The sequence below is a fragment of the Cryptomeria japonica genome, chromosome 10 (genome assembly GCF_030272615.1).
Source record: "Cryptomeria japonica chromosome 10, Sugi_1.0, whole genome shotgun sequence".
NCBI lineage: Eukaryota > Viridiplantae > Streptophyta > Pinopsida > Cupressales > Cupressaceae > Cryptomeria > Cryptomeria japonica.
In genome coordinates this window covers 560,974,004-561,001,076 of record NC_081414.1, presented here as the reverse complement: position 1 = coordinate 561,001,076, position 27,073 = coordinate 560,974,004, and the positions used below count along the sequence as shown (strand labels likewise).

General features: G+C 42.3%; 2 protein-coding genes across 2 annotated transcripts in view; one reads left to right on the top strand and one right to left on the bottom strand.

Annotated features, from left to right (window-relative positions):
* LOC131859068 (uncharacterized) overlaps positions 1–27,073 on the top strand; it is an 87,715-nt gene that overhangs the window by 36,811 nt on the left and 23,831 nt on the right. The gene's annotated exons all lie outside the window — the stretch shown is intronic.
* LOC131859069 (sister chromatid cohesion protein PDS5 homolog C-like) lies at positions 11,437–15,148 on the bottom strand. Its single transcript, XM_059212592.1, has 2 exons — positions 14,166–15,148; positions 11,437–11,599 (listed from the first exon to the last, which is right to left on the bottom strand). Exons 1-2 carry the CDS (start codon positions 15,146–15,148, stop codon positions 11,437–11,439), a joined length of 1,146 nt encoding a protein of 381 aa, XP_059068575.1.

The window sequence follows — 27,073 nt, the reverse complement described above, 5'->3', positions numbered from 1 at the left end:
GCCTCCATATCCCCGAAAATCGCAATCCGGAGGAAAGGCGTGGGGAAAGTAAAGAGCGAAATTGGCAAAATCCCCCATTCCTCCGAAGATCACAATGCAGAGAGTGCAGTAGGGGATAAAATGCGAAAGCATCCGAAGTTCGTGATTTGGGAGATGAAAATGCGAAGTTTAAGAAGTCTACAAAAACCCTCATAGCGCTGAAGTTCGCGATTTGGAGGATGAAACTGCAAAGTGTTTGAAGTTTTTTTAAAATTCCCTCATTCTGCCAAAGTTAGGGTAAAATCGCGTGAGAGAGGATCGCGTAAGGTTTGAAGGGTGGAGCCAGAGAGCACAATTTACATCAAAGGTAAAATCGCTGACATAAACCCTTTCAACATTCAAGTTCCATTACCATTTCGCCCAAGGTAAATCTCTAAGTCTGAAACTCAAACTGCAAATTCTTTTCAAACCGCAGCCGCGAAAATTTGAATTAGAAAGTTAACCGTTGAAATTCAAAATTTGAAGAACTCTCCCATCCGTTTTGCAGGGCAAATCGGGCAATTTCTCGCCGTCCATTTTCCCCAGGTAAGTACGCTTTACCTCTCTCGATCGTCTGAAATGCTTACAAATTGGATGGATGTCTGTGCAAAAATTGATTAAAATGCTTAAAACTTCAAAATTGCATCTCTTTCCGTTTATAAGGCGACGTGCAAAGTAATCGAAATCAGAACTTACTCCTAAGAATCAGCCAGAAATTGCATTTTCAGACTTACGAAAATTTCTCAAGCTTTGTCCTTTTTGAAAATTGATCCTGAAAATGCTTAAATATAAACCTGCAGTCGAAAGCTTCATAACTATTTATGTTTAAATCAATCAAGCTTTTAGCTAACAAATCATGTTGTTCTTCCAATACAATTTTTGAATTAATCCTTGAATGTTGGCATATTCTTTATCTAACCCGCTTTGCTTCCTTTTATTGCCTCGTAATCCATGTCCAACTGTGCAGGATAAATGCCTAAATCAGCGATAGAATCATCAAAGACACCTGCTACAGGTGAGACATCGTGAGCATCCAAATCAGATATTCCTCGCCGAGTCGAAAGGATGAAGTACTAGTATCAAAGAGGGGGATTGAGGGAGTCAAAAGTTCAGATTGTTTGGGATAATGTCGGTGATACTGACCTAGGCCATATCGATATCCAATATTTCAGGAGCCGAGTCTTCTCCCCTAATGCCTACGGCAGGCCTAGGCAGATGATGGAAAGTGGCATCGCCCAAGCAGTAGGATTTCCCCCAGCAGTGCAAAACTATGAGTTAGTAGTGGAGGCTGCCCGACATTACCAACCAGGTTCCAAATTGGTGCTCCTTGAGGACATGGTCCTCGCTAACTTCACTCCTGAGGCCATTGGCGATGCATTTGACATTCCCTTCCCAAACAACCCTATAGCAACAACTATAGATGAGGCTCAGGGGGCGTATGATATGAATCCCGCCAGATGCAAAACACTGATCAATGAAGAGTTGTACAAGGAGAGAGGACCTCCAAGCATCAGAATTGGGAAAAAGACCCCAAGAAGTGACTTTCACAATGAGCATGGGGACATGGTCACATTGCTCAGCAGGGTTATGGGACTTTCCAAATCCAACTACTTTGAAGAGTGGATGTTTTACTTCATAGAGCAAGTTTTTGCTGGGAAGTCCAAGTTTGACTGGGCCCAGATTATAAGCGACAACATCCACACTCAGCTAATTGAACTCGAGACAAAGAAGTACTTCACTATGACCTCTTATTTGGTCTACATGTTCGCCAGGAACCAGCCACTGCCAGGTTTACTAATGAAAGGTGAAATTGGGAATGGACCTGATCAGGTAAAGGTATATGATTGTTACCCACAACTTCACTATCAGGATATAGCTCAGAGAGAAAAGAACAGCCCGGCTTATGCAGTTGGCCAGTATGAGCGCGTCAATGATGCCTTCACAATGCGCCTGGTCAGGTTAATGCAGGGAGGATTACACATAAGACTCTCGGAGCAAGCTACTATTCTAGTACAGAGATACGGAGCCTGGTTCATCCAGTTCCCAAGGTTCTCCTACATCCGGATAGCTGGCTTTGATGGTGCCCCTCTCCGGCTTCTACGGTCCCCAACCGACAAGATAGTTCTTATGGAGGTCGCTAGGCAGTCGCGTCCGGCCGATAGCTTACTTAGAGATAGGAAGCTAACTGGATTTGCATTCCCCATGATCATAGGCAACCAAGATGTCCATTTGAAGACCCCCACCCAGGCAGAGGAATCCTTCGCAGAGCTAGCCTCCTATGACCTACAAGAGCATTTTCCAAGGAAATGCTTTGATCACGACAATCTGGCGAAGAGAGCCTATGGCAGGCGCTACAGAGCAAAGGAATCAGTTGAAGATTATTGGAAAAACTGCTCTGATGACTATGAGGTCCGAAGGCGTGAATATTCTAGGCTGAGTGTGCAGCAAATGCGACTCTTTGAATACCGCCGGGTCCCAGATCAACTCACAGATTCAGGAAATTGCCTGCAAGTTCGGGAATTTGAGGCAGTAAGGCATCTTTTGCGAGGCGTTGATTGGTCGCAAGACCCGATCACTGATTTTGAGGCAGTCATGGCAGCCCCAGCAAGATATATAGACCAATGGTTGCATCACCAGATTGAGTGACTAATTCATGAAGGAGTCCAGTTCACTTACCACTTAATGGGTAGCCTTGATTCTCAGTCCTCCGAAGATGAGGGAACTTCCAGTGCACCTAGGGAAGAAATTGAAAAGCTTGAGAAAAGGAAGAAGGCTAAAGCCAGCAGAGGAACTCGGGCATCCAAAAGAACAAGAAGGGAGAAGATTCCAATTAGGAGGCCAGAGGTCACTTCATCGTCAAAGGACCCTAGTTCGTCCGACGATGTAGTAGAATTGGATTATATACTTGCTCCTCCTTTCCAGAGTGACATCGATGCATTTGGAGCTAATGATCCTCCTGCACCCGACATGCTAGACGCCGAGCTAAGAGTCATTGAATCAGCCGAGCCGGGTAACCAAATTGAGGAAGGAGAGATTCCATCCATTCAGGAGATCAAAGTACATGAATCCACCCAACAAAGTCGCCATGAACTGCTGCTCCATAACACCGCCAAAGATGACTCTACCGTTGAAGGAGAGCAAAAGACAGAGGAGACTCGCGAGCTCGAAAAGACTGAAGAGCTACCATCACATGAAGGCACCAAACAATTGTTCAGTGAAGTAGGAGAAAACTCTGCTGCAAGCAAAGAGCTTGACACCTCCTCCACTCCTCCCGTAACCAAGCAGCTATAAATTTGTGATGAGACGGCTGAAAACATCAAAGAACGGAGTGAAAATTTAACCATAGCATCAGCCCAAGCTGTACCTCAGGAATGGTTGATTGCCCGAGCCCAACGCAAGGCCGCCACAAAGCCACCCATTGATTTGGAGGACATCTTCTCACGTATAGATCAAGCTAAAGCCAAGGGGAAGAAAAAGCCCAAGGCATATTCCAGAATAACCAGAGATGAGCAAAGGAACCGTACTCTTCACATCGCCACCCCGCCTGTAGACAAGCCAGCATATCAGATCACATTGGCAGATTATAGCATCACGATTGTCCCCATCGGACGAGCCACTAAGGAACAGGAAAAGGAGGAATTCAAGGATTCAGTACAGAACATGCTCAGGCAACTTGAAGAGATAACAACTAAAAAGGACATGTATCGAGCTCGTGCCGAGCAGGCCGAGGGATACATCGATCAACTCTTGAGACCATTGCACAATGCTTCCGAATCCCACATTCCCCCGACGGCCTTGGCATAGAGGACCACAACAGAATTTGAAGGAGTACGGGATACTGCGAGGGCCTTCAGAGAATGGATACAAGGCATCAAAGGGAGGGGAGAACGAATCCTCGAAGAAGTAAAAGAGATGGCTCACCATCGAGAGGCCACCCTGGTCCGGCTATTAGAGGTAAAGAGGGAATCCCTTAGAATGCATGAAGTGGCTGACACTACTCTTCCCCTCATGAGAGCTCTCTTCTGGGCCCATGCACAGATTCCTACATTATCCACCATCCTAGATCCTTATAACATCAGCACCCTTAAGGAATGGTACTAGACTATCACTATGAAGAATGATACAAGAGAAATCATTGATAAAGAACACGATGCATGCGAGACAATTCTGAACACCATGCAAGAACTCGGCAAAATGATCCTCCGATCAATAGTCTCGGGATGGCAAAATGCCCTGTCCGATGAAGTGATACAGCCGGACTGGGAGGAAAGACTAGGGACGGATAGGATCACCTATTTCGTTAAGGACCTAAGTTTTGCTGGTTAGTTCCAGTCAGACATGTTGTGCTTCGAGTGTAATCGTTCCAGCTGGAAGGATGGTTTGAAGCATGTAGACCAATACCTTGAAAGCATGCAGTATAAAATTCGCCATCCTTCTATGCCTCCATTCAGTTTGCTATTCCAATTGTGCCTCAGGTTCCAGGAATATGTTCGTGAGGAACGTACAATAGGTCGGGACCTTTGGCGAGAATATTTGCACGACGAGGATGAATTCCTGGAAAAGGGGTGTGAAGCTGAAAAAGAAAAAGTGCTCTCCTAAAGCGTTTTTTCCTTTTTAATTTTGAAAAGTGCACTTTTTGGCCAAAGGGTCATGTTTGACTTCCAAGTGAACTAAATGTAAAACTTTGTGTATGCACCTTTTTGGATTATTTTTGGATAAGTTCTAATTACCTTTTGGGGTAGTTATTACTCCCTTTGAGGTAGTTGCTGATATTTGCCTCCCATTTATGGGTATGGGCAGCCATGTTTTATGGATGAATCTGGGCCTTTAGTTTAGATTAGATCTTGGCCATTCATCCATTTTTGAAGCCTATTTAAGGGACTGGTTTTCCCTCATTTTGTAAGAAGTTCATGGATTGTTGCAGAAGCTCTGGCGAAATTTACAGGATTTAATGCAAAGTTAAGACTGTTTCAAGTTTCCTAGTGAGCGCATGGTCTCCTTCTTCATTAATCTAGAATTTTCAGTTATGTTTCTTTCCTTTATATAGCATTTTCTAAGTAAACATCCGATAGAATCCTTGCTGTTCATACCATTAGGGAATGGCTGATTGTCTTTCCTTCCGCATGGTTAATCTAAACCTTTCATATGCTTAGTTCGGTTATTGAATGCTCACTGAATGAATGTCAAAGTTCTGATGTTGTATTTAATAGCATGAAAATTCAATTTTCCCTTGAGGATCGCACTAGATTGATGCAAGTATCGTGCTTAAATGGCTGGTAATGCTTAATTTAGTTATTTCGAGGTGTCTATCTGTTTACTGAATTTGCTATCTAGTTAAGTAATTTAGATTTTTTGCACCTATCTCTCTATCCCTCCTTTTTCCCCTTTTTTATCAAGAAGAATCTGCAGTCTTGCTGAAGACAGTATTAATCCAACTTAAACCATCCGATAAGCGAGACTATTAAAGTTCTAGGAACTCATCCAGCAATTGCCTATTTTACCGTAAGTCCCCTTGTGTTTCCAGCAAAAACACATCAAACCACTGAGTAATCCCGCAATCAAGACCTGACAAACGAAACCTTGAGGTTGTCCCCTTTGATCAAACGTCAGAAATAGCATTAGGGATTTCGTTATCTCAAGAGAGGATAGGATACTTAGCAAGTTTATTCTATTCTGTGTTGGCTGTATAGAGTTTGCAGGAATGCGACTTTTGACACGCCAACAGATCCCAAACCATCCTCAAGAACACTATTGTACAAATCCGCTGCACCATGCTGACTGAAACATCTGTAAACCCATGGTGTAGTAGCATATCATGGTCCGCAAGAGCCAATGCACCAAACATATCACTACTTGGATCCCATATCAACTTGTAGAACCCACTATAAGTAATGAAAGAATCTGTCAACCATTCACCTTGAAGTAATCGTCCACACATGTAGAACACAAGGACAAAACCCTCTCATGCCCATAAACCAACATGAAGGAATACCCAGACTCACTGCCATAACTCTTATCAGCAACATAAATGATTTCAAACATGTCACCAAACCAATGCCAATCAAAGGAAAACCCCCACACTCCATCTCTATCCAAGAGAAACATTCATCAACACTCCCATACCACTGAATCACTAATGTACTCAATGTAAAATCAGGAAGTGCTATATGATTCCAACTAGGACAGCCACTAGTCCAAAAGAAATCAAAGAGTATGAAGTCACCAAGCAACAAATATACCGCTGCCCCATCAAGAGAAATAGATGACTATCTCAAGAATGTGGTGTATACACTTTCACTGCCCAACACTGATAACACGTGAAAGTCTGATTCACTACAAGTTTCATCAAGAAAATCAACTTCTTCACCCATGGATTGATCACCATTAAGTGAAATTTCAAAACTAGAAAAACTTTGCTTATCAACATCCTCATGTGAAAAAGTAATTACCTCATGATGGTGTAAAGAAGTATGACTGTTGTTACAAAATTCAGAATTGCTACCATACCTTTGTGTCATATCTTCATCCCAAGTGAACAAAGGTGGTGGTGTATCAAATGCATCTTCTTCAAATGAAGCTACAAGGCTGCAAGGTGTTTCCTTGTGGAATTCTTCAATCCTTTCATCAACTTCTCGGATGTCTTTAGTATGCGAATTGCTAGGATCATTGTCTCCCAATTCTTCCTTTAAGAGTTCATCAATCCCAACTACTATTTGTTTGATCTCCATTTCCCTTGTATCAACTTCTTGTTCCTTGGTTGTAGACATATTAGGCATCTGATTTTCTGTTTTGTGTAGAGAGAAATGGGTCATGCTTGGTTGGTAACAGAGATCATCAATCTCACTTTCCTTGTCTTCCGCAAATTTGATAGCAAGATCCCTGTCCATTAGCAGCTGCAAGTAATCTGATTTCATCCTTTCAAAAGCTTCTTTGATTGTGCCCAATTGAGTACTAGTGACTCCACTTGCAACTCCCTTGTGTCTCTCCTCAATTTGAGCTTTCCAAGTAAGGTCCTCAATGTATTTGTGAGATTCATTTGCCCTTGTTAATACTTGCATAATTCTCTCCTCTGTGACTGAAAATCTATCCTTCAAATCTTGCAATGATAAAGGTTTAATTTCAAATTCATCTAAGAAACATGGGTTGTAGCATAGTAAATTTTCTGGTTTGTTCTCAATTGTGGAAGCATTATTACTATCACACTTAATGGGTTCTCTAGACGAAGCCATGCACTCTTCATGATGTAGTGTTGTGTGTTGCACACGCTCCCTATCGCCGACAGGGCCCCCCCTCCCTTTTTTGAGCCTTTCGTCTTCGCCTTGTTGAGTTTCGCGCAAAGCGTCTTGTGTCCTTTCAAGCGAGTCCGCGACTGGTCCTTGAAGTGATGATGTTGAAAGAAAAGAGCCGATGATTCCATTAGGCTAGTCTAGCCTTTGGGCACGATGCCAAGAGATTGTTCAAAATTGTGAAATCGCATTGGATAGGCATAAGGTGATAGAAGTTGGCAAAGCCCACCAAGCAAAGAAAAGCATTTGAAGGTCGCACAAGAACCCAAAGTTGCTGTTTTTTCGCATAAGAGCGATGATATAGATTCCATGAGGTTTGTCTTTACGAAGTTTACGGGATTTGAATGAAGGATGATTTTCGCCTGCTGGTGGAGAAGGAGGAGTGAATTTCCTGGCAAAATGCCAAGGCTGACAAAGCTTGCCCAAGTGCCCAAGCTCGCGCTTCCCGAGGAGAAAGTTAAAATTGCCAAAATCACCAAAATCGCTCTAAGGGCGAATTTCGGACTTTCAGGCCAAATTGAGAGAAATTTCAAAATTTGTTAAATTCCCAAAATGGCCTTGAGATCCGAAAATGCTTTAAAACTCACAAAATCTCCAAAAGGTCTGAAATTGCGAAAATTGGTCCAAGGTCAGAAATTTCACTTAAGTTGCCAAAATTGCATTATGGGCCAAATTTCGGACCCAAGGGCCGAAATTTTAACAAAACTGGCAAAAGGTCCGAAAATGCCTTTAAATTTGCAAAAAGCCTCCCAAGGATCGAAATCCACTTGAGTCGTCTAAATTCGGACCCTGGGGCCGAAATTTGAAAGTTTGAAAATTCACCAAAAAGCGTTGAAAACTCCGAAATTCCAAAATGGGCAAAAGGTCCGAAAAACTCCAAAGTGGCAAAATCGCGAAAGCTTCGAAAATTGCAAAAAGGATGAATGGTCCGAAGTTCATTTAAGTTGCAAAAACGATGAATGGTCCGAAGTTCATTTAAGTTGCAAAAAAGATGAATGGTCCGAAGTTTATTTAAAAATCGCAAAAATGTGCCAAGCCATCCGAAGTTCGCACTTAGGGTTTAAAAGTGCAGTGTAAGTTTGCAAAACCTCTCCAAGCTCCAAAATTTGCCATAGAGCCCAAAGTCGCAACGCGTAGGGCAAATAAGGAATTTGAAATTGGTAAAACCCCTCCATTCCTTTGAAGATCACAACGCCATAGCTTCGAAGTTTGCGATTTGGGAACGAAGCGTGAAGTTTAGAAGTTTGCAAAACCCCTCCATACTGCCGAAGTTCGCGTACGGGAGGATCGCGTTCGATTTTCAAAGGGAACCCAGAGAGTATAAATTGCATTCAAGGTAAAACGTTGACACAAACCATTCCAAACATTCAAGTTCAGATTACCAATTGCCCAAGGTAAAATCGCTTAGTCTAAGCCCGACATTACAAATTCTTTTCCAATCCAAACCGCGAAAATTAGAATTGAAGGATAATCGTTGAAATTCCAAAATTTGCAGAACTATCCATTCGTCTTTGCACAACAAGTCGGGCAATTTCTCGCCATCCATTCTCATTAGGTAAGTACGCTTTGTCTTTCTTGATCGTCCGAAATATTTATAAATTGGATGCATGCTTGGGCAAAATTGATTAAAGTGCTTAAGCCTTCAAAATTCACATCTTTTTCCGATTATTAAAGTGTCATTCAAAGCAGTCGAAAATTAGAATTTGCTCCTAAGATTTAACCAGAAATTGCATTTTTAAAACTTAGGAGAACTTTTCGAGCTTTGTCCCTTTTGAAAATCAATCCAGAAAGTGCTTAAATATAAATTCGTGATCAAAAGCTTCATGAATAAATGTTTTGCTCAATCAAGCTCTCAGCTAGCAATGTCACTCTGTTTCCAATCTAAATTTTGAATTAATCCCTGAATGCTGACATATTCTCTATCTAACCCGCCTTACTTCTTTTATATCGCCTCATAATCCGTGTCCGGCTGTGCAGGATAAATGCCTAAGTCGGCGGTAGAATCATCAAAGACGCCCGCTACAACCGAGACATCGCGAGCATCCAAATCACATATCCCACGCAAAGTTGAAAGGATGAAGTACCAGTATCAAAGAGGGGGATTGAGGGAGTCAAAAGTTCAGAGCGTTTGGGACAATGTCGGTGATACCGACCTAGGCCATATTGACATTCAGGACTTCAGGAATCGGGTCTTCTCCCCTAACGCATATGGCAAGCCTAGACAGATGGTGGAAAGTGGCATCGCCCAAGCGGCGGGATTTCCTCCAGCAGTACAAAACTATGAGTTAGTGGTAGAGGCTGCCCGACATTATCAGCCAGGTTCCAGATTGGTGCTCCTTGAGAATATGACTCTCGCCAACTTCACTCCTGAGGACATTGGCGACGCATTCGACATTCCCTTCCCAAACAACCCCACGGCCACGACTATAGATGAAGCACAAGGGGCATATGATATGAATCCGGCCAGATGCAGAACACTGATCAAGGAAGAGTGGTACAAGGAGAGAAGGCTTCCAAGCACTAGAATTGGGAAAAAGACCCCAAGAAGTGACTTTCATAATGAGCATGGGGATATGGTCACATTACTCAGCAGGGTTATGGGACTTCCCAAATCCAACTACTTTGAGGAGTCGATGTTTTATTTCATAGAGAAAGTCTTCGCTGGGAAGTCCAAGTTCGACTGGGCCCAGATTATAAGCGACAACATCCACACTCAGCTGATAGAGCTTGAAACAAAGAAATACTTCACTATGACCTCTTATTTGGTCTACATGTTCGCCAAGAACCAGCCGTTGCCAGGTTTGATAATGAAAGGTGAAATCGGGAATGGGCCTTGTCAGGTAAAGGTCTATGACTGTTACCCGCAGCTGCATTACCAAGATATAGCTCAGAGAGGAAAGAGCAGCCCAGCTTATGCAGTTGGCCAATATGAGCACGTCAATGACGCCTTCACAATGCGCCTGGTCAAGCTAATGCAGGGAGGACTGCACATAAGGCTCTCAGAGCAAGCTACTATTCTAGTACAGAGATACGGAGCCTGGTTCATCCAGTTCCCAAGGTTCTCCTATATCCGAATAGCGGGCTTTGATGGTGCCCCTCTCCGACTTCCACGATACCCAACCGGCAAAATAGTTCTTATGGAGGTCACAAGGCAGTCACGTCCGACCGACATCTTACTCAGAGAAAGCAAGCAGGTTGGATTCGTGTTCCCCATGATTATAGGCAACCAGGATGTCCATCTGAAGACCCCCACCCTAGAAGAGGAATCCCTCGCAGAGCTGGCCTCTTATGGCCTACAAGAGCATTTTCTGAGAAAATATTTCGATCACGATAATCTGGCAAAGAGAGCCTATGGCAGGCGGTACGGAGCAAAGGAATCAATTGAAGACTATTGGAAAAATTGCTCTGATGACTACGAAGTCCGGAGACGTGAATATTCTAGGCTGAGTGTGCAGCAAATGCGGCTCTTTGAATATCGCCGGGTCCTAGATCAACTCACAGATTCAGGGAATTGCCTCCCAAGTCCGGGAATTTGAGGCAATAAGGCATCTTTTGCCAGGCGTTGATTGGTACCAGGACCCGATCACTGATTTTGAGGCAGTCATGGCAGCCCCAGCAAGATATACAGACCAATGGTTACATCAGCAGATTGAGAGGCTAATTCATGAGGGAGTCCAGTTCACTTACCACCTAATGGGCAGCCTCGATTCTCAGTCTTTCGAAGATGAAGGAACGTCCAGTGCACCCAAAGAAGAAATTGAGAAACCTGAGAAGAGAAAAAAGGCTAAGGCTTGTAGAGGGACTCGGACGTCCAAGAGAACAAGAAGGGAAAAGATTCCTATAAGAAGACCAGAGGTCACTTCATCGTCAAAGGACCCCAGTTCGTCCGACGATGTAGTAGAATTAGATTATATACCTGCTCTGCCTTCTCAAAGTGACATTGATGCGTTTGGAACTGATGATCCTCCCGCACTCGACATGCTAGAAGCTAAGCTAAGGGCCATTGAATCAACCCAACCGGGTAACCAAATAGAGGAAGGAGAGATTCCATCCATTCAAGGGATCGAAGTGCATGAACCCACCCAACAGAGCCGCCATGAACTATTGCTCCATAATACAACGAAAGATGACTCTACCGTTGAAGGAGAGCAAAAGGCAGAGGAGACACGCGAGCTCGAAGGACTGAAGAGAAACCATCACACGAAGGCGCCAGACAATTGTTCAGTGAAATGGGAGAAAGTTCAGCTGCAAGTAAGGAACTTGGCACCTCCTCCACCCCTCTGGTAACAGAACAGCTGCAAATTTGTGATGAGTCGGCTGAAAACCTCAAAGAATAGAATGCAAACTTAACCATGTCATGAGCCCAAACAGTGCCTCAAGAATGGTTAATTGCTAGAGCCCAGCGCAAGGCCGCTACCAAACCACCTATCGACCTCGAGGACTTATTCTCACGCATAGACCAAGCTAAAGCTAAGGGGAAGAAAAAGCCCAAGGCATATTCCAGAATGACTAAAGATGAGCAAAGGAACCGTACTCTCCACATTGCCACCCCGCCTGTAGATAAGCCAGCAGATCAGATCACACTGGCAGATTATAGCATCACGACTATCCCCATTGGACGAGCCACTAAGGCACAGGAAAAGGAGGAATTCAAGGATTCAGTGCAGAACATACTTAGGCAACTTGAAGAGATAACAGTTGAGAAGGATATGTATCGAGCTCGTGCTGAGCAGGCCGAAGGGTACATCGATCAACTCCTGAGACCATTACACAATGCCTCCGAATCCCACATTCCCCCGACAACATTGGCACAGAGGACCACAACAAAATTTGAAGGAGTACAGGACACCGCAAGGGCCGTCAAGGAATGGATACAAGGCATCAGAAGAAGAGGAGAACGAATCCTTGAGGAAATGAAGGAAATGGCTCGCCACCAAGAAACCACTTTGGTTAAGTTATTAGAGGTAAAGAGGGAATCCCTCCACATCTAGGAAGTGGCTGCCACTACTCTTCCCCTCAGGAACGCTCTTTTCTGGACCCATGCACAGATTCCTACATTACCTACCATCCTAGATCCTCATAACATCAACACTCTTAAGGAATGGTACTGGACTATCAACATGAAGAATGATGCGAAGGAAATCATCAATAGAGAACACAATGCATGCAAGGTAATTCTGAAAACCATGGAGGAACTTGGCAAGATAATCCTTCGATCAATGGTTTCAGGATGGGTAAATGACCAATCCGATGAAGTGATACCGCCAGACTGGGAGGAAAGAATGGGAACAAATAAGATCACTTATTCCACTAAGGACCTAGGCTTTGCCGGTCAATTCCACTCGGACATGTTGTGCTTTGAGCGTAATTGTTCCAGTTGGCAAGATGGTCTGAAGTAGGTAGACCAATACCTCGAGGGCATGCAATATAAAATTCGCCATCCTCCTATGCCTCCATTCAGTCTGCTTTTCCAATTATGTATCAGATTCCAGGAGTATGTTCGTGAGGAACGTGCGGCAGGTCGAGATCTCTGGCACGAATATTTGCATGAAGAAAGTCAATTTTTGATAAAAGGATTTGAAACTGGAAAAGAAAAAGTGCTTTCCTAAAAATGCACTTTTTTCCTTTTTAAAATTTTGGAAAGTGCACTTTTGGCCAAAAGGGTCATATTTGACTTTCAAGTCAACTAAAATGTAAAACTTTATGAATGCACCTTTTTGGATAATTTTGGATGAGTTTTAATTATCCTTTTTGGGTAGTTATTGCTCATTTTGGGGTGGTTGTTGATATTTGCCTTCCATTTATGGGTATGGGCAGCCATGTTTTATGGATGAATCTGGGCCACTTGTTTAGATTTGATTTTGGCCATTCATCCATTTTTGAAGCCTATTTAAGGGACTGGTTTTCCTTCATTTGGTAAGAAGTTCTTGAATTGTTGCAAAAGCTCTAGCGAAATTTACAGGATTTAATGCAACCTTAAGACTGTTTCCAAATTTCCTTGTGAGTGCATGGTCTCCTTCTTCATTAATTTATAAATTTTTCAGTTATGTTTATTTCCTTTATATAGCATTTTCAAACAAACATCCGACAGAATCCTCGCAGTTCACAGCATTAGGGAATGGCTGATTGCCTTTCTCTCTGCATGGTTAATCTGAACCTTTCACATCCTTAGTTCGGTTATTGAATACTCACTATGAATGTAAAAGTTCTAATGTTGTAGTTGATAACATGAAAATCCTATTTTCGTTTGAAGATTGCACTAGATTTATGCAAGTATTGTGCTAAAACAGCTGGTGATGCTTAGTCTAGTTATTTGGAGGTGTTCGTCTGTTTACTGAATCTGCTATCTTAGTTAAAATTTATATTTTATGTATCTCTCTCTCCCTATCCTTCCCTCCTTTTCCCCTTTTTTTTTTATGAAGAGAATTCGCAGTCCCATTGAAAACAGTATCAACTCAATTGAAATCATTTGATAAGAAAGATCATAAAGATCCCAGGGAACTCATCTATCAATCACCTATCTCACCGTAAGTCCCCCTTGTGTTTCTAGCATAAACACATCAAACCACTGAGAAATCCCGTAGTCAAGACCTGACAAACGAAACCTTGAGGTTGTCCCCTTTGATCAAACGTAGAAAATAGCAGTAGGGACTTCCTTATCTCAAGAGAGGATAGGATACTCAGCTGGTTTATTCTATTCTGCGTTGGCCGTATGGAGTTTGCAGCAATGCGATTCTAGACACGTCAACATGTAGTAATGGGACAGCATTGTGATTATATATGTATTCACCAAAAGAGTTCTTCTCTTCACTAGTTTTATCAATAGTAATTTGCAAATCACCAATTAGGAGTTTTGTATACCTCTCACTTGTAGCAATTGATCCTTTCTCCATAATATCGTTCTCCATTGCTTGGGAACTATCAGGCGGATTTGTTTCAGCTTGTTCTTCATGAATTAAGGCACTATCATCTATAACTTGGTCCTCATCTCTACTTGGCTGCGATAGATTTTTCTCCTTATTAACTCCACAGTTATGTTTTGGTGTCCAAGCCTCTTGACATGTGAAACAAATCTGCTCTCTTCTCATTTGGTTCCTCCTTTTTTTTGGAGATCCCGAAACCTGTAAACCCATGGAGATTAGTTCCTTTTCAGTCATCTGTTCCCTGAACCTTTCAATTTTCTGCTCAATCAACCTTTTGGAGAACTTATAAGCACAAGGTGAGACTACCAGCTCCTCTCTCCAAATAGCTAACAAATCTGATTTCAACTTCCTATAGATATCATCATCCTCATCTAGGATCATGGACAATATGTCGAACATATTTGTCTTCACCTTATCTGAATGGCGTTTCTTGATTTCAGCAATAAAACAATTGAACATCTGAAGAGTCAACTCATTACATTGGAGATCCAACATAAGGACAAATGATCTTGTCCTTGCAATAATCTCTAAAATTTTAGCCCTCTTACCAAAAGTAGGGTCTTTGACATTATACAACCCATGTAGACTCTCCACAACTAGTTGTAAAACCTCTTTCATTGTATCATCACCATAAGGTTCTTGGGGTGTTATAATCCTCATGATCTCAGATAAGCATGAAGCAACTGCCAACTTAATCTCATCATCTGGATGCCTTAACCACCAGTGTTGTTTCAAAGTAGTCATTATAGGAGACATAGCTAACTGGAACATATCACAAGGTGACTGCTCAACAAGGATCAAACAGTCTTCCACCCTTTTTAGCATGTTTATGACATCATCCTTAGATCGTAATTGATCACTGAGTTGAGTACCTACTTCATAGAGTGATCTTGCCAAATGTTTAATATCTTCAGTTGCCATGGTTCAAACTGAAAATCAGAACTCTGATTCTTCTTCCAATAGACTAACAAACTTTGTCCAAGATGAGAACAGAAAAAACAGTGGTCTATCTGCTGCTAGTTTTTCCTAACAATCACTTCTCTTGGTATTTCCTCAGAGATGGCAGTCAAACAATTAAGTTTAGAGATTTTTCTCTTTCCTGGAATTTTTCTGTGTACCACGTAATAGGATGCCCTGACTAGGAAAAATTGACTGATTTTTTTGTTTGTCCGATTCCATTGTAACAGGCTGCCCTGTCCAAGGTTGAAGAAGACTTTTTTTTACTGAAGTTTAGTTGAACCTGGTGCGTTTTAAAGGTTTTCTTCTTGCAGCATTCATAACACTTCAAACATACATAAAACAACAAACACACTACTATTCTTTAATGTAATGGACCACCCTGTTCTGCTCAAACTATATGTTTCAACTCAAAATTAATTCCGTCAAACAGTTGTCATGCAGCTTCCTTGTTTTTTTTTTCTCTTTGATTGTTTATATGATACCTAATGCGTTTACTGTAGTTTATAGCATTTTTCAAGCATGGACAACATTCATTATATATAACCATTAATTTTATTTTCTAGATTACACAATCACCATATTGAATCTTTCTTCATGAACAGTCATAACTAAAAAACTTCCAGCATACTATTTTCCATCACTAAAAACATAAATGGATGCTACCAAATTTTCAACACTCTCATCCTACAGCAGTCACGATTCTTCTCTCTTTCACTATATGGCCAATACTGAACACAATCAGGAAATAACATTGTACAACAAATGATAAGAGAACCTGATTTGAGATGCCGCTGAAAACACAGTATGGAATCGTCGCACAGTATGCATAGAATCTGAATTACATCAACTGGTTTAGATGTCGCTGAAGCAGATGCAAGTCTTTGCTACCAATGTCAACTCCACACTAATTCGGCCTGCTACAAACTGTGACTTCATTACTGTCAATACCAAGTGCATTCAGGACTGCTGCTTACAGTCGATTCTCCAACAACAAGCTGTGTAACTGATTCCGGGCACAATACGACTCAGGAAATGGGTGTTAACCACGGTTCACTTAACCCAGGAGGTCTCACTTGCAAGGCGGCAGCTGAAACTATCACACCCAATCTCTAGTATTGTTCACACCCAGCTGTCAATGCAATATTGATTGTTCCCTGTGTGCCTCAACTTCGCTCACAAATCTGTACTGTGCGTTATGCCAACCATACAATGATGAACTCAATATGCCCAAGCTAAACTACTCATACTTCACGCCCAATGGGTTTATTAGCTGTGACGGCATTAACTTTCTGTTTGCATTACAATGCCACAAACCTCTTGTATTGTCTATCCACGTCAGGAGAAATAGTTACTTCACCCAAGGTTTATGTTGCACTTCGAACTGAATCCCACTCAGTAACAGCGTTGTTGCTTTCTACTGAGCTAACAATGTCTGTGAATACTTCGATTCTTACAATTGCCTTATACTCCCTCTAGTTTCTATGGCAATGATATATTTTGTTTTGCATACACAATCATTCCCAGCTACAAAGACTCCCAATCTGAAACTATTCTTGCAGCTTCTTCCAGTAACTGCTCCCGAATCTCCACTAATGAATTGTCTGCCAACTGTCGATCTTGTCGAAAGAAACGGGTACGTTATTCACCTTCCCAAAGATTACACATCCTTATAAGGAGACCTTCGGCTACCATCACCGACAATATTTATGGCCAATCATAAAGCTAATGAACACAAATAAACAAAGGCCTGACTATAGAAATGAATCAAACCGAATGCTAGACCACTCGCTAAAAAAACGGCTTCTGCGAATAATCTTCCTGCCCGAATAAGTAACGTCTCCAAGAAAGAACGCAATGACAGACACTACGTTTAATATATTCCTCACCGCTATTTTAAAAATCACCTCCCGAACAATTGCCAATATTTCTCAATCCTCGATTACTTATAGTTGCAACAACGATGGAGACCCTTGTGCGACCTTCCAGATGGACCTTGACACTATTGACTCGTGCAAAGAGACTCCCATCTCAGTTCAAACGACCTTCATCACTGGATTCTAATATTCGCCTATAACAATACCTGCGTTCTCCTCAGCTGGGTGATAATGGGGCTAACTGTTATCGTACTGCCTTTTTCATCAACAGCAGAGCCTCCGGTAGATGAAAAGAGGATCAGCGCCTAACAAGGGAAATTTGCCCCATTGATTTTTAGGAACGAGTTTCTGTTTCTTTTTAACTGCATGCACTGTAAGCTGTGGAATGAATCTATACGTGTCTACGACTATGCTCTTCTCACAACCATTATTTCACAAATGTTGGAGATGTGTGCACAAATTTTATGTCACTGGATTGCTTTAAGGATCTTTTCTGAGTTAGGAAAGAATCAATGATGGCCCTATATTTCGCCCTTATATTTTACCTGTTCATCTGCCCAAGCTCAGACATCCTTCGTCTTTCCAGATTGAGTGGTTTAACCAGTACAAATTTGTCGAGCCTTTATTTTTCATGGGAGTGATGTAATAGAACCCGAACTTATAGGCATTCGCCTCGCCAATCAATCAGAATACATAATTGGTAGTGTTTTATATTCAAAGCGTTCAAAGATTGCCCAGTCTTTGATTGCCGTGTTGGATGTGAGGAGCCACAGAGAATGAAGCGTTCAAGACTCGCCCGACCATGTTATGAATTTGAAATATTTTCAATCAAAACATTTAAATCAACATCAAATACCAATTTCCCAGCTATGACGATATTAATATTTTTTCAAAATAATTAACTCCCCAACAATAAAGTCATCCAAACTTTGAATAGATTAATTTTCGAATCCTACAAATTTGTCCTTGTCACTCAAAAAAAACCTCACAGGTTGGCAGAATTTTTAGCTCTGATACCACTGAAATATCCCCCTAGGGATATTACTCCAGATTTTATATAAACTTTTCACAAGTTTTTATAAAAACGGTTGCATGAATTTAATCACCAAAATATCCAATTTTTCACACACAATTTACAACTAAAGATCTTTATTTGTAGAAAAGAACGAGGTTTGAAAACTACATATGTATATTGCCATAATACATCAGCAGAATAATGACCTTACATCCAATCTCAGCTACAGGAATAACAGTTAGATTGGATTTCCAGCAAATTGCATTTGAAGCACATGTGAGTCACATGCATGATAACTCCAACTGCAATGGGTTTTCGTCCACCGCCTCCAAGCTTGAGGGTTTCCCTCCCCAAACCAGCTGAAAGCCAAAGCTTCCTTGAATTCTCCAAGAGAATACAAAACCAAACATAAACCAAGCATAATCTGAATGTGCCTCTCAATGTTCTTTTAAAGCACAACCCTGTGACTCTTCAATTTCCCCTTCCTGTCTCTTAGTATTTCCCTTTAATAGTAAAGTGACTTTATTTTTTATAATTTGATGTTGACATTGAAGTCACTTTAATTAGCTTTAATAAATATTTAATTTAAGTTGTCTTTAAAGTTTTATGTTTTGACAACTTAAATTTAATTATTTAAATGGATTTCCTAATGTCCCAAAAAGGGGACATTACATGTTGCAAAAACTTCTTTACTATTTTTTTCTCTTTGTTGGTAGACATGCTAGAAGAAGCCTTACATTCAAAAACCTTATTACCTTGGTTACAAATCAAAATTTCCATTCGAATTCATTTTCAACCTCATCTAATAAAAGAAGTAAATTAACTATACACTTGTATTAATCATTTTTATTTTTATTTTTTATTGTCTTGGGTAGCATTTACTAAAGAGAGCTTCGATTTACTTTGATATGCATTAATGATCAAATTCTGCTTGTCCTTGACCAAGCAGTATTTGTTGGTTCTTTTCATGAAGATAACATCTCTCAAATACACAAATGGGCTGCCAATTGCTACACAAGTATGTAGGGTAACAGCATCTACATCAAACTCATCAATGAAATGGCCATTTATCCCAAATTTAATTTTTTTGTTGTACATTGAGTTCAATTTCTACTTGTTCTTTCACCTGACCCAATGAGTAAGGATGGGGATGATCATATGTAACCAAACAAAACTTCTCTACCAATTCATTACAAGTAAGTTTTTCTTATGAGATATTTAAAAAGAGCATCAACTTATCTTTTCCTAGTTGGAATCCTAGTATAAAAGAGTTTGGTAGTACATCTCTTTTCCTTACCTCATTGCTGTTAAATACTTCTTATCTGGATGGCAGTGCAAGCCATCTTTTCATGAACATTGGAGCTGCCTCCTATCTGCTTCCTTTTGATCAAATAAGTTATAGCCTTTGATTTGTTGTGATTCTTGGGATGCGATTCTAGATTAAACTTCCAACATCTAAGATCAGAATGACCCTCAACATCTTCCCACAATAACTTTTAGCATCTTCAGTCTATACAAGACTAGTAGCATTCTATTTACCTTTCTATTTATCTTTACCTTTGTTTTTGGACTACCATGGTGATTTGAAGAATATAATGGACTCCCCTTTTCCCTCATGATAATGACCTTTGGAATTTTCTTCCTCAATGGTCTTAGGCTTTGCTGTCAAAACGTACCTCTTGAGATGGCTATGAAGTCCATTGAGGCACTTCACCAACATATCATGATCTTATATGCACAATCCCATTTGGTGCTTGCCTCATTTGGGACATTTCAATAGATAGGGATGTGATGTCCCCCCATCTTCTTTTAAGGACAAGAGGAGACACCCCTTTAACAGAGGGATGCCTATGACGTATCACCTTAAAAGGAGGACATGCAAAGGACATTCCCTTTTAAAGGGGGTGTCCAAGTGATATCTTTTTTTTTTGCTGAAATTGGGGATGCCTTGGCATCTTGGGGATTGTAGTCGACAGCTTATGCCAAGTAGTTCATAAATAAATATTTTGTTAGACGAAGTGTTAATTGTGTAAGTACTAGCCGGCTAGGTTATGTAATGTTTTGTTTAATTGTTCCCGATGGGTAGTTGTATTTGGCAGTTCTTAGCAGTTGGTAATCTTAACCAACTGCAGGATAGTATTTATGTACTCATTTTGTTGTATTAGGGACTGATTCATTATTGTACACATTGCATATTGAAATGAATGATATATCTTTTTGAAACTCTATTGTACTTGTCATTGTCATACTCTGTTATTCTATGTTCTGCAAATGATATTTCCGTTTACTCTGTATGTGGAATAATATTACCCTACGGGAGTAAACATTTGGCATTGTTGCCGATACGAAGCTTGGAGATCTAAGTCACAAAGATGTAGTATGGCAACAAACAGTATGGTGATGTAATGGGTCGACCGATTGAAGAACTAGAAATATCTGAGGAAGAGGAAAACATAGTTGAAGACGAATTGATGCAAGACTTGGTATACTTGTGGGAAGTATCTATCAACTCTTACTTTCAAGAGAGGCTCTCTAGTGAGAGGTCCCTGAGAGCGCCATCTGTGTATCTTGATACTGAATGACGCAGTTGACCATCTCCTTAAAAGACTACCAAGGTTGTTGGCATGTACTTCATTTCCCTTTGAGATCTTTGGGAGGAAAGGGACCGAGAGCAACGTTGGCAGCAAATACTACAACGGTACAAGGAAAGGAATCGAAGGGATGAAGAAGAGCATGATACAAGTAGATGCTGTACCTTCAACAATCAATGCCCCTACGACTAAACAAGGGTAACACGTATTGTAAACAATTGAGGGGAGGGAGAGGGGTCAGTGAGATCTCTCTATCTTAAAGAGCAAAGTGAATGACAACGACAATTGTAGAGAATTGTCAAGGAATTGTGAAGTCCAACAAGAAGTAAAATTAGAAGTGTCAGCAGAAGCTGTAGTCGAGAGAGATAGAAACTATTTGGCAACGAAGGCACAACATGTCGTATGTGGAGTGAGTGGGAGGAAATTGCCAGAAACCTACCATTCCCTAACGAAGCAAACAAAGATCTTGTCAACCAAGCAAATAACTAGTCCGTACACTCAGATGAAGAGGACAAAGAAAACTCCAAGACTGAGTTTGTACAGTCGGTACGTGATGAAGAGGACGAAGGAAGGAACCCTGAGAATGAGCTGTCGAAATATTTGAGAATAATATGCACTGCATCAAGAATCTATCTATAGCAAAGGAATTGAGAATAGGGGCTTGAGCTGAAGACCTCGAGGAGGAGTGAGTCTTGAAACGAGGAAGGTAACCAAGGTGCTAGGGATGCTAATGGTGGCTGTGTAGAGGGTTCACACGTGGCCGAGAGTGCAATGCCAAAACACTGAGAGCAAAATAGTACTGGCCAAGAATGATGGTGTCCCCCGGGGTGAGTCGAAGTATCGACAATGAATGGATAGTTCTGCAAATTTTGAATTCCAACGGTTATCTCCTTAATTCAAATTTTAGCGGTTGTTGTTTGAAAAGAATTTGTCATTTTAGACAGTTTTTACCTTGGGCAATTGGTAATCTGAGCTTGAATATTGGAATGGTTTGTGTCAGCGTTTACCTCGAATGCAATTTATACTCTCTGGTTCCCCTTTCAAAATCGAACGTGATCCTCCCTTACGCGAAATTCGGCAGTATGGAGGGGCTTTGCCAACTTCTCAACTTCACACTTCGTTCCCAAATCGCGAACTTCGGAGCTATGGTGCTGCAATCTTCGGAGGAATGGAGGAGTTTTCAAATTCGAATTCCTTATATTGCTTCTTCGCGTTCTTCCCTCAGCTTGTGATTTTGGCCTTATGGCGAATTTCGGAGCCTTGAGAGGTTTTACAAATTTAGACTGCGCTTTTAAACCCTAAGCACGAACTTCGGACGCCCTGGCTCATTCTGCGATTTTCAAATAACTTCGGACCATTTACGCCCTTTGGAATTTCGCGATTTTTAACCTTTTTTTTGCGATTTTCGAAAGCATTTTCGGACCATGCATCGCTTCTTGCAAATTTATAACAAACTTTGGACCACTTGGCATGTTTGGAATTTCGCGATTTTAGACTCTTTTGGCAAATTTCGGAGCGCTTAGACGTTTTTGCGAATTGGAGATATTTTCGGAGCCTGGGGAGATTTTGCAAGCTGAAAGGTAATTTTCGGACCATTTAACACTTTTCGCAACTTAAAAAAAACTTCAGACCCTAAGCCCCTTTTTGAAAATCGAAGAAACTTCGGACCATAAGCCCAATTTTGCAAATTTTACGAATTTCGGACCATTTAGCATGTTTGGAATTTCGCGATTTTAGGCTCTTTTGGCGAATTGAAAGAATTTCGGACCCTAAGGCGTTTTTTGCAACCTCTACGAATTTCGGACCTTAGGCCCAATTTTGCAAATTCGGAGTTTTAATGCTTTTCGCGAATTTCGGGGTTATAACGCCTTTTTGCGATTTTAGGACAAATTCGGACCTTAAGGCTTTTTTTACAACTTATCCAAAATTCGGACCTTTAGCGCCCTTTTGCAAATTTAGAACATTTTCGAGTTTCGGCCCCAGGGTCTGAAATTTGGATGACTTAAGTGAATTTCGGATCCCTGGGGGTCTTTTGCAACTTTTAAAGGTATTTTCGGAACTTTAGGCAGTTTTGGGAGTTTTTTTGAAATTTTGAAATTTAACCCCGGGGGCCGAATTTCGGCCCCCTGGGCGATTTTGGTAATCTTTTGACCTTGTGAAGTTTTTTAAAATTTTGGCCTCTGGGTCCGAAATTCGGCCCATAAGGCAATTTTGGGAACTTAAGTGAAATTTCGGACCTTGGACCAGTTTTCGCAAGATTCTACAAATTTTGAAATTTCTCTTAATTTGGCCTGAAAGTCCAAAATTTTACTCCTAGAGCGATGTTGGCGATTTAAACTTTCTCCTTGAGAAGCGCGAGCTTGGGCACTTGGGCAAGTTTTGTTACCTTGGCATTTTGGCCAGGAAATTCGCTCCTTCACCAGCAAGCGAAAATCATCCTTCATTCAAATCCCATAAACATCGCAAAAACAAACCTTATGCAATCTATCTCATCGCTTTTGTGTGAAAAACAACTTTGGGTCCTCGTGCGACCTTCAGACGCACTGCTCTTGCTTGGCGGGCTTCGCCAATTTCTATCACCTTACGCCTATCCAAGGCGATTTCACAATTTTGAACAAACTCTTGGCATTCGTGCCCGAGGGCTAGACTAGCCTGATGGATTTATCAGCTCTTTTCCTTTGACATCATTACCTCACGGACCAGTCGCAGACTCGCTCGAAAGGACGCGAGATGCTCTGCGCAAAACTCAATAGGGCGAGGACGAAAGGCTCAAAAACAGGAAGGGGGACCTTGTCGGTGATAGGGAGCGTGTGCAACGCACAACACACTTCGGCACACCAGTTCTCGAAGGGCGAACCTATTAAATATCAGGAAGCCAATTTGAAGGAGACAAATCTTGGGGAGACGAGTGACCCCAAGATCATCCTTGCTGGAGATGACTGGAATCTAGTGCTGAAGGCCGCAGCCTTAAAATTTTTCCTTGAATACAAGGATGTTTTTGCATGGACGTACAAGGACCTAAAGGGCGTGCCCCCAGAGCCATGTGTACACTGCATAACATTGGTATCGGGGGCCCAACCGGTAAGGAAGCGACCTTATCGTATGAACAAAAATTATGCTGCACGGGTGAATGACGAAATTGAGCGGATGTTGGAAGCAGGCATAATCTTCAAGGTGTAGACAAGCGAATGGGTGTCTCCCATTGTGATTTCCCTCAAGAAAGAGGCCAATCAGATCTGGATCTGTGTAGACTTCCGGTGTTTGAATGCTGTCACTATTAAAGACCCGTTTCCCATACCCTTCACCGACAACATCCTCGAGGAAGTGGCTGGACATGAAATCTACTCCATGGATGGGTTCTCTGCGTACAACCAAATATCCATCGCCGAGGAAGATAAGTTGAAAACGACCTTCGTGGTGGAGGACGGTGTGTATGCATACAACCGAATGCCCTTCGGCCTATGTAATGCACCTGCGACCTTTCAGCACATCATCTTGCACATCTTCGACAAGATGTCGGAAGGGAACTTCAAAGCTTTCTTGGACGATTGGTCTATTTACAGTGGGCAGGACATCCACCTAAAGGCCCTCGGCGAGTGCCTGGAGAGATGTCGAAGGGCATGATTGGCCCTTAATCTGAAGAAATGTAGATTCATGGTACCACAGGGAAGATTGCTTGGACACATTGTGTGCAAAGAAGGATTGAAAATAGACCTTGACAAGATTCGGGTCATAGTAGAAATGGAAGCTCCTACAGACGTCATTGGGGTGAAGTCTTTCCTTGGTCATGTAGGGGTACTACAGGAGGCTCATCAAGAACTTCGCTGAGGTGTCCCACCCGTTGGATAGTTTGACACGGAAAGGGGAGCCATACATCTGGACAAAGCCGCAGAGCGATGCATTTGAAGAGCTGAAAACGAGATTGATGGGAGCACCCATACTCGCATACCCGAACTGGGATAAGGAATTCCACGTTCACGTGGATGCTTCAAATTATGCCATCGGGGCTACACTAGCCCAGGTAGGGGGACACGGGTTGGACCATCCGATTTATTTTGCGAGCAGGTTGCTCTCCAATGCTGAAAAGAACTACAGTACCACGGAACGCGAAGCCCTCGGCATGGTCTACGCCGTACAGAAATTTCGACATTACCTACTCGCTACACCATTCACATTTTACGTAGACCACCAGGCACTAATGTACTTGGTAAACAAGCCTATTATTCAAGGAAGGATAAGCCGTTGGCTATTGCTACTACAGGAGTTCACGTTTACAATTGTGGTAAGACCAGGACGAAGCCATGTCATAGCCGATCAGCTGTCTCGGATTAAGTCGGGGGAACATCCGGAGGGAGTAAATGATGACTTCCTGGATGCGCACTTGTTCCAAATAGCCGTACTCCCTTCGTGGTACAATAATATTGGAGAGCACCTGTCGACGTCCCGATTCTCGGAGGACATGCCTCCAGGGGAACGAAGGAAGCTAGTATTAAGGAGCAAGACCTTTTCATTGATCAATGGCTTACTCTACAAAATGGGACCAAACTAGGTACTAAGGCATTGTGTCATGGAGAAGGAAGTCCCCAATGTATTGGGGGAGGCACACGAAGGACCCTCAGGCGGACATATGGGCCCGGACACTACGGCACGCAAGGTGTTGCTGGTAGGGCTGCGATGGCCAACCGTACATGACGACGCTAGGGAGTGGGTCGTGGGGTGCAACACTTGCTAACGAGTGGGTAAACCTTTGAAGCGGGACTTCATGCCCTTCAACCCTTCGCACGCACAAGAACTTTTCGAACGATGGGGACTTGACTTTGTAGGGCCTCTTAAGGCTAGTTGTACAAGATAGTGCCGTTACATTGTGGTCGCGACAGAATACTTGACTAAGTGGGTGGAGGCGAGGGCTCTCTTGGATAACTTTGTAGTAAGTATGGCTAAATTTATCAATGAACAAATTATTACATGATATGGCATACCTATTCAGTTGACAAGTGACCGAGGGGGCCACTTTGTGAACCATGTCATACGGCTGTTGACCACCGAGTTTAAGATTTTTCCACTCATTATCAATCCTGTACTACCCCCGCGCCAATGGGTAGGCTGAGGCCACTAATAAAATATTGGTGTCGGTAATCTACAAGTCCTGTGGGGTAGAAAAGGCAGACTGGGAGGAGAAGTTACCCTCTGTATTATGGGCCTACAAAACGATTTACAAGGTGACCACCGGTCAAACTCCATTTCAACTGATGTATGGTCAGGAAGCAGTGGTGCCTGTGGAATTCATGGTGCTGAGTCTGCGAATAGCAATTGAAAATAGACTCGGAGACATGGAAAGCCTGCAGGAGAGGCTTTACAACTTGAACAAGCTGGACGAGCGTCGAATGGTGGCATAGTGGGCCACGGAGGTCGCACAAGCTAGAAGAAAAGTATGGCATGACAAACATTTAAAACAGGTAAAATTCACCCCGGGACAGCTGGTTTTGAAATACAACGGGAAAATCGAGATCAAACCAGGGAAGTTTAAGGTGAGATGGCTAGGACCCTTCTGAATTCGTGAAGTCGGGGCCAACGGGGCCATTCGATTGATAACGTTGGATGGAAAATAGGTACCCTAGGTTGTGAACGACTCCAAATTGAAACTGTACCACGAGCGACAGCTGCACCAGCAAGTCCTAACTGGAAAAAATAATTGAAAAAAAAAATAGAAAATTGAAATATTTTTTTTTGGAAAAATATATGGAAAATAAAAAAATAAAAATAAAATTGTAAAATTGAAAAAAAAAAAAAAAAGGGCCACGGTGGCACCACCCTCGGTGGAACCACCGTGCAGTGGAAACCACCGCACAAACCACCACCACAACAGCCCGTGAACACGATGGCGCAAATAAGACAGACCACCCCACAAACCACCGCCACAACAACCCGCGCCAAGCCACGCACATGCAGCCGCACTAAGCCACGAACACGCAGCCCACGCACACGCAGCCATCGGCCTTCCGCTTGAAGAAAAAGGCGACAGTCCTGGGGAAGAAGGGATTCTTGGCATATCCGCTGCGGAAGAAAGGGGCCGTTGCAGTCACGTGGGTACGCAACTGTTGCCGCAGGGAAGGGGAAGTGGTGTAATGGTTCTACAGTTAGCCATATCTCAGCTGGCACGTTAAGGAGAGGCAAAATACGGGGAATGCATTTAGCTGGCAAATGCCATTGGTGAGCAAAGTTGCAGACAAACATGGACAAGACCGTGAGGGTTTTACCATCCGAAGTTCGAGTTGCAGGAGGCATGGATACGAGCACCAGCGCCAGCAAACAGAAACACAGGCCAAAGATAGCCACAACCACAGTCACGGGGAAGGTCATCGCCGACACTATTGTGTTCGAGGGTGTGAATGGAGCCGAGTGCCGC

Bases quoted from the DNA above. Each gene is read 5' to 3' on its own strand.
- LOC131859069 (XM_059212592.1), bottom strand. From the start codon at position 15,148: ATGGCAACTGAAGATATTAAACATTTGGCAAGATCACTCTATGAAGTA. The intron at 11,600-14,165 runs GTATACAAAACT...ACAAATTTGCAG, and splicing joins TCAATTGCTACAAGTGAGAG to CTGTTCTGTTACCAGAGGGG.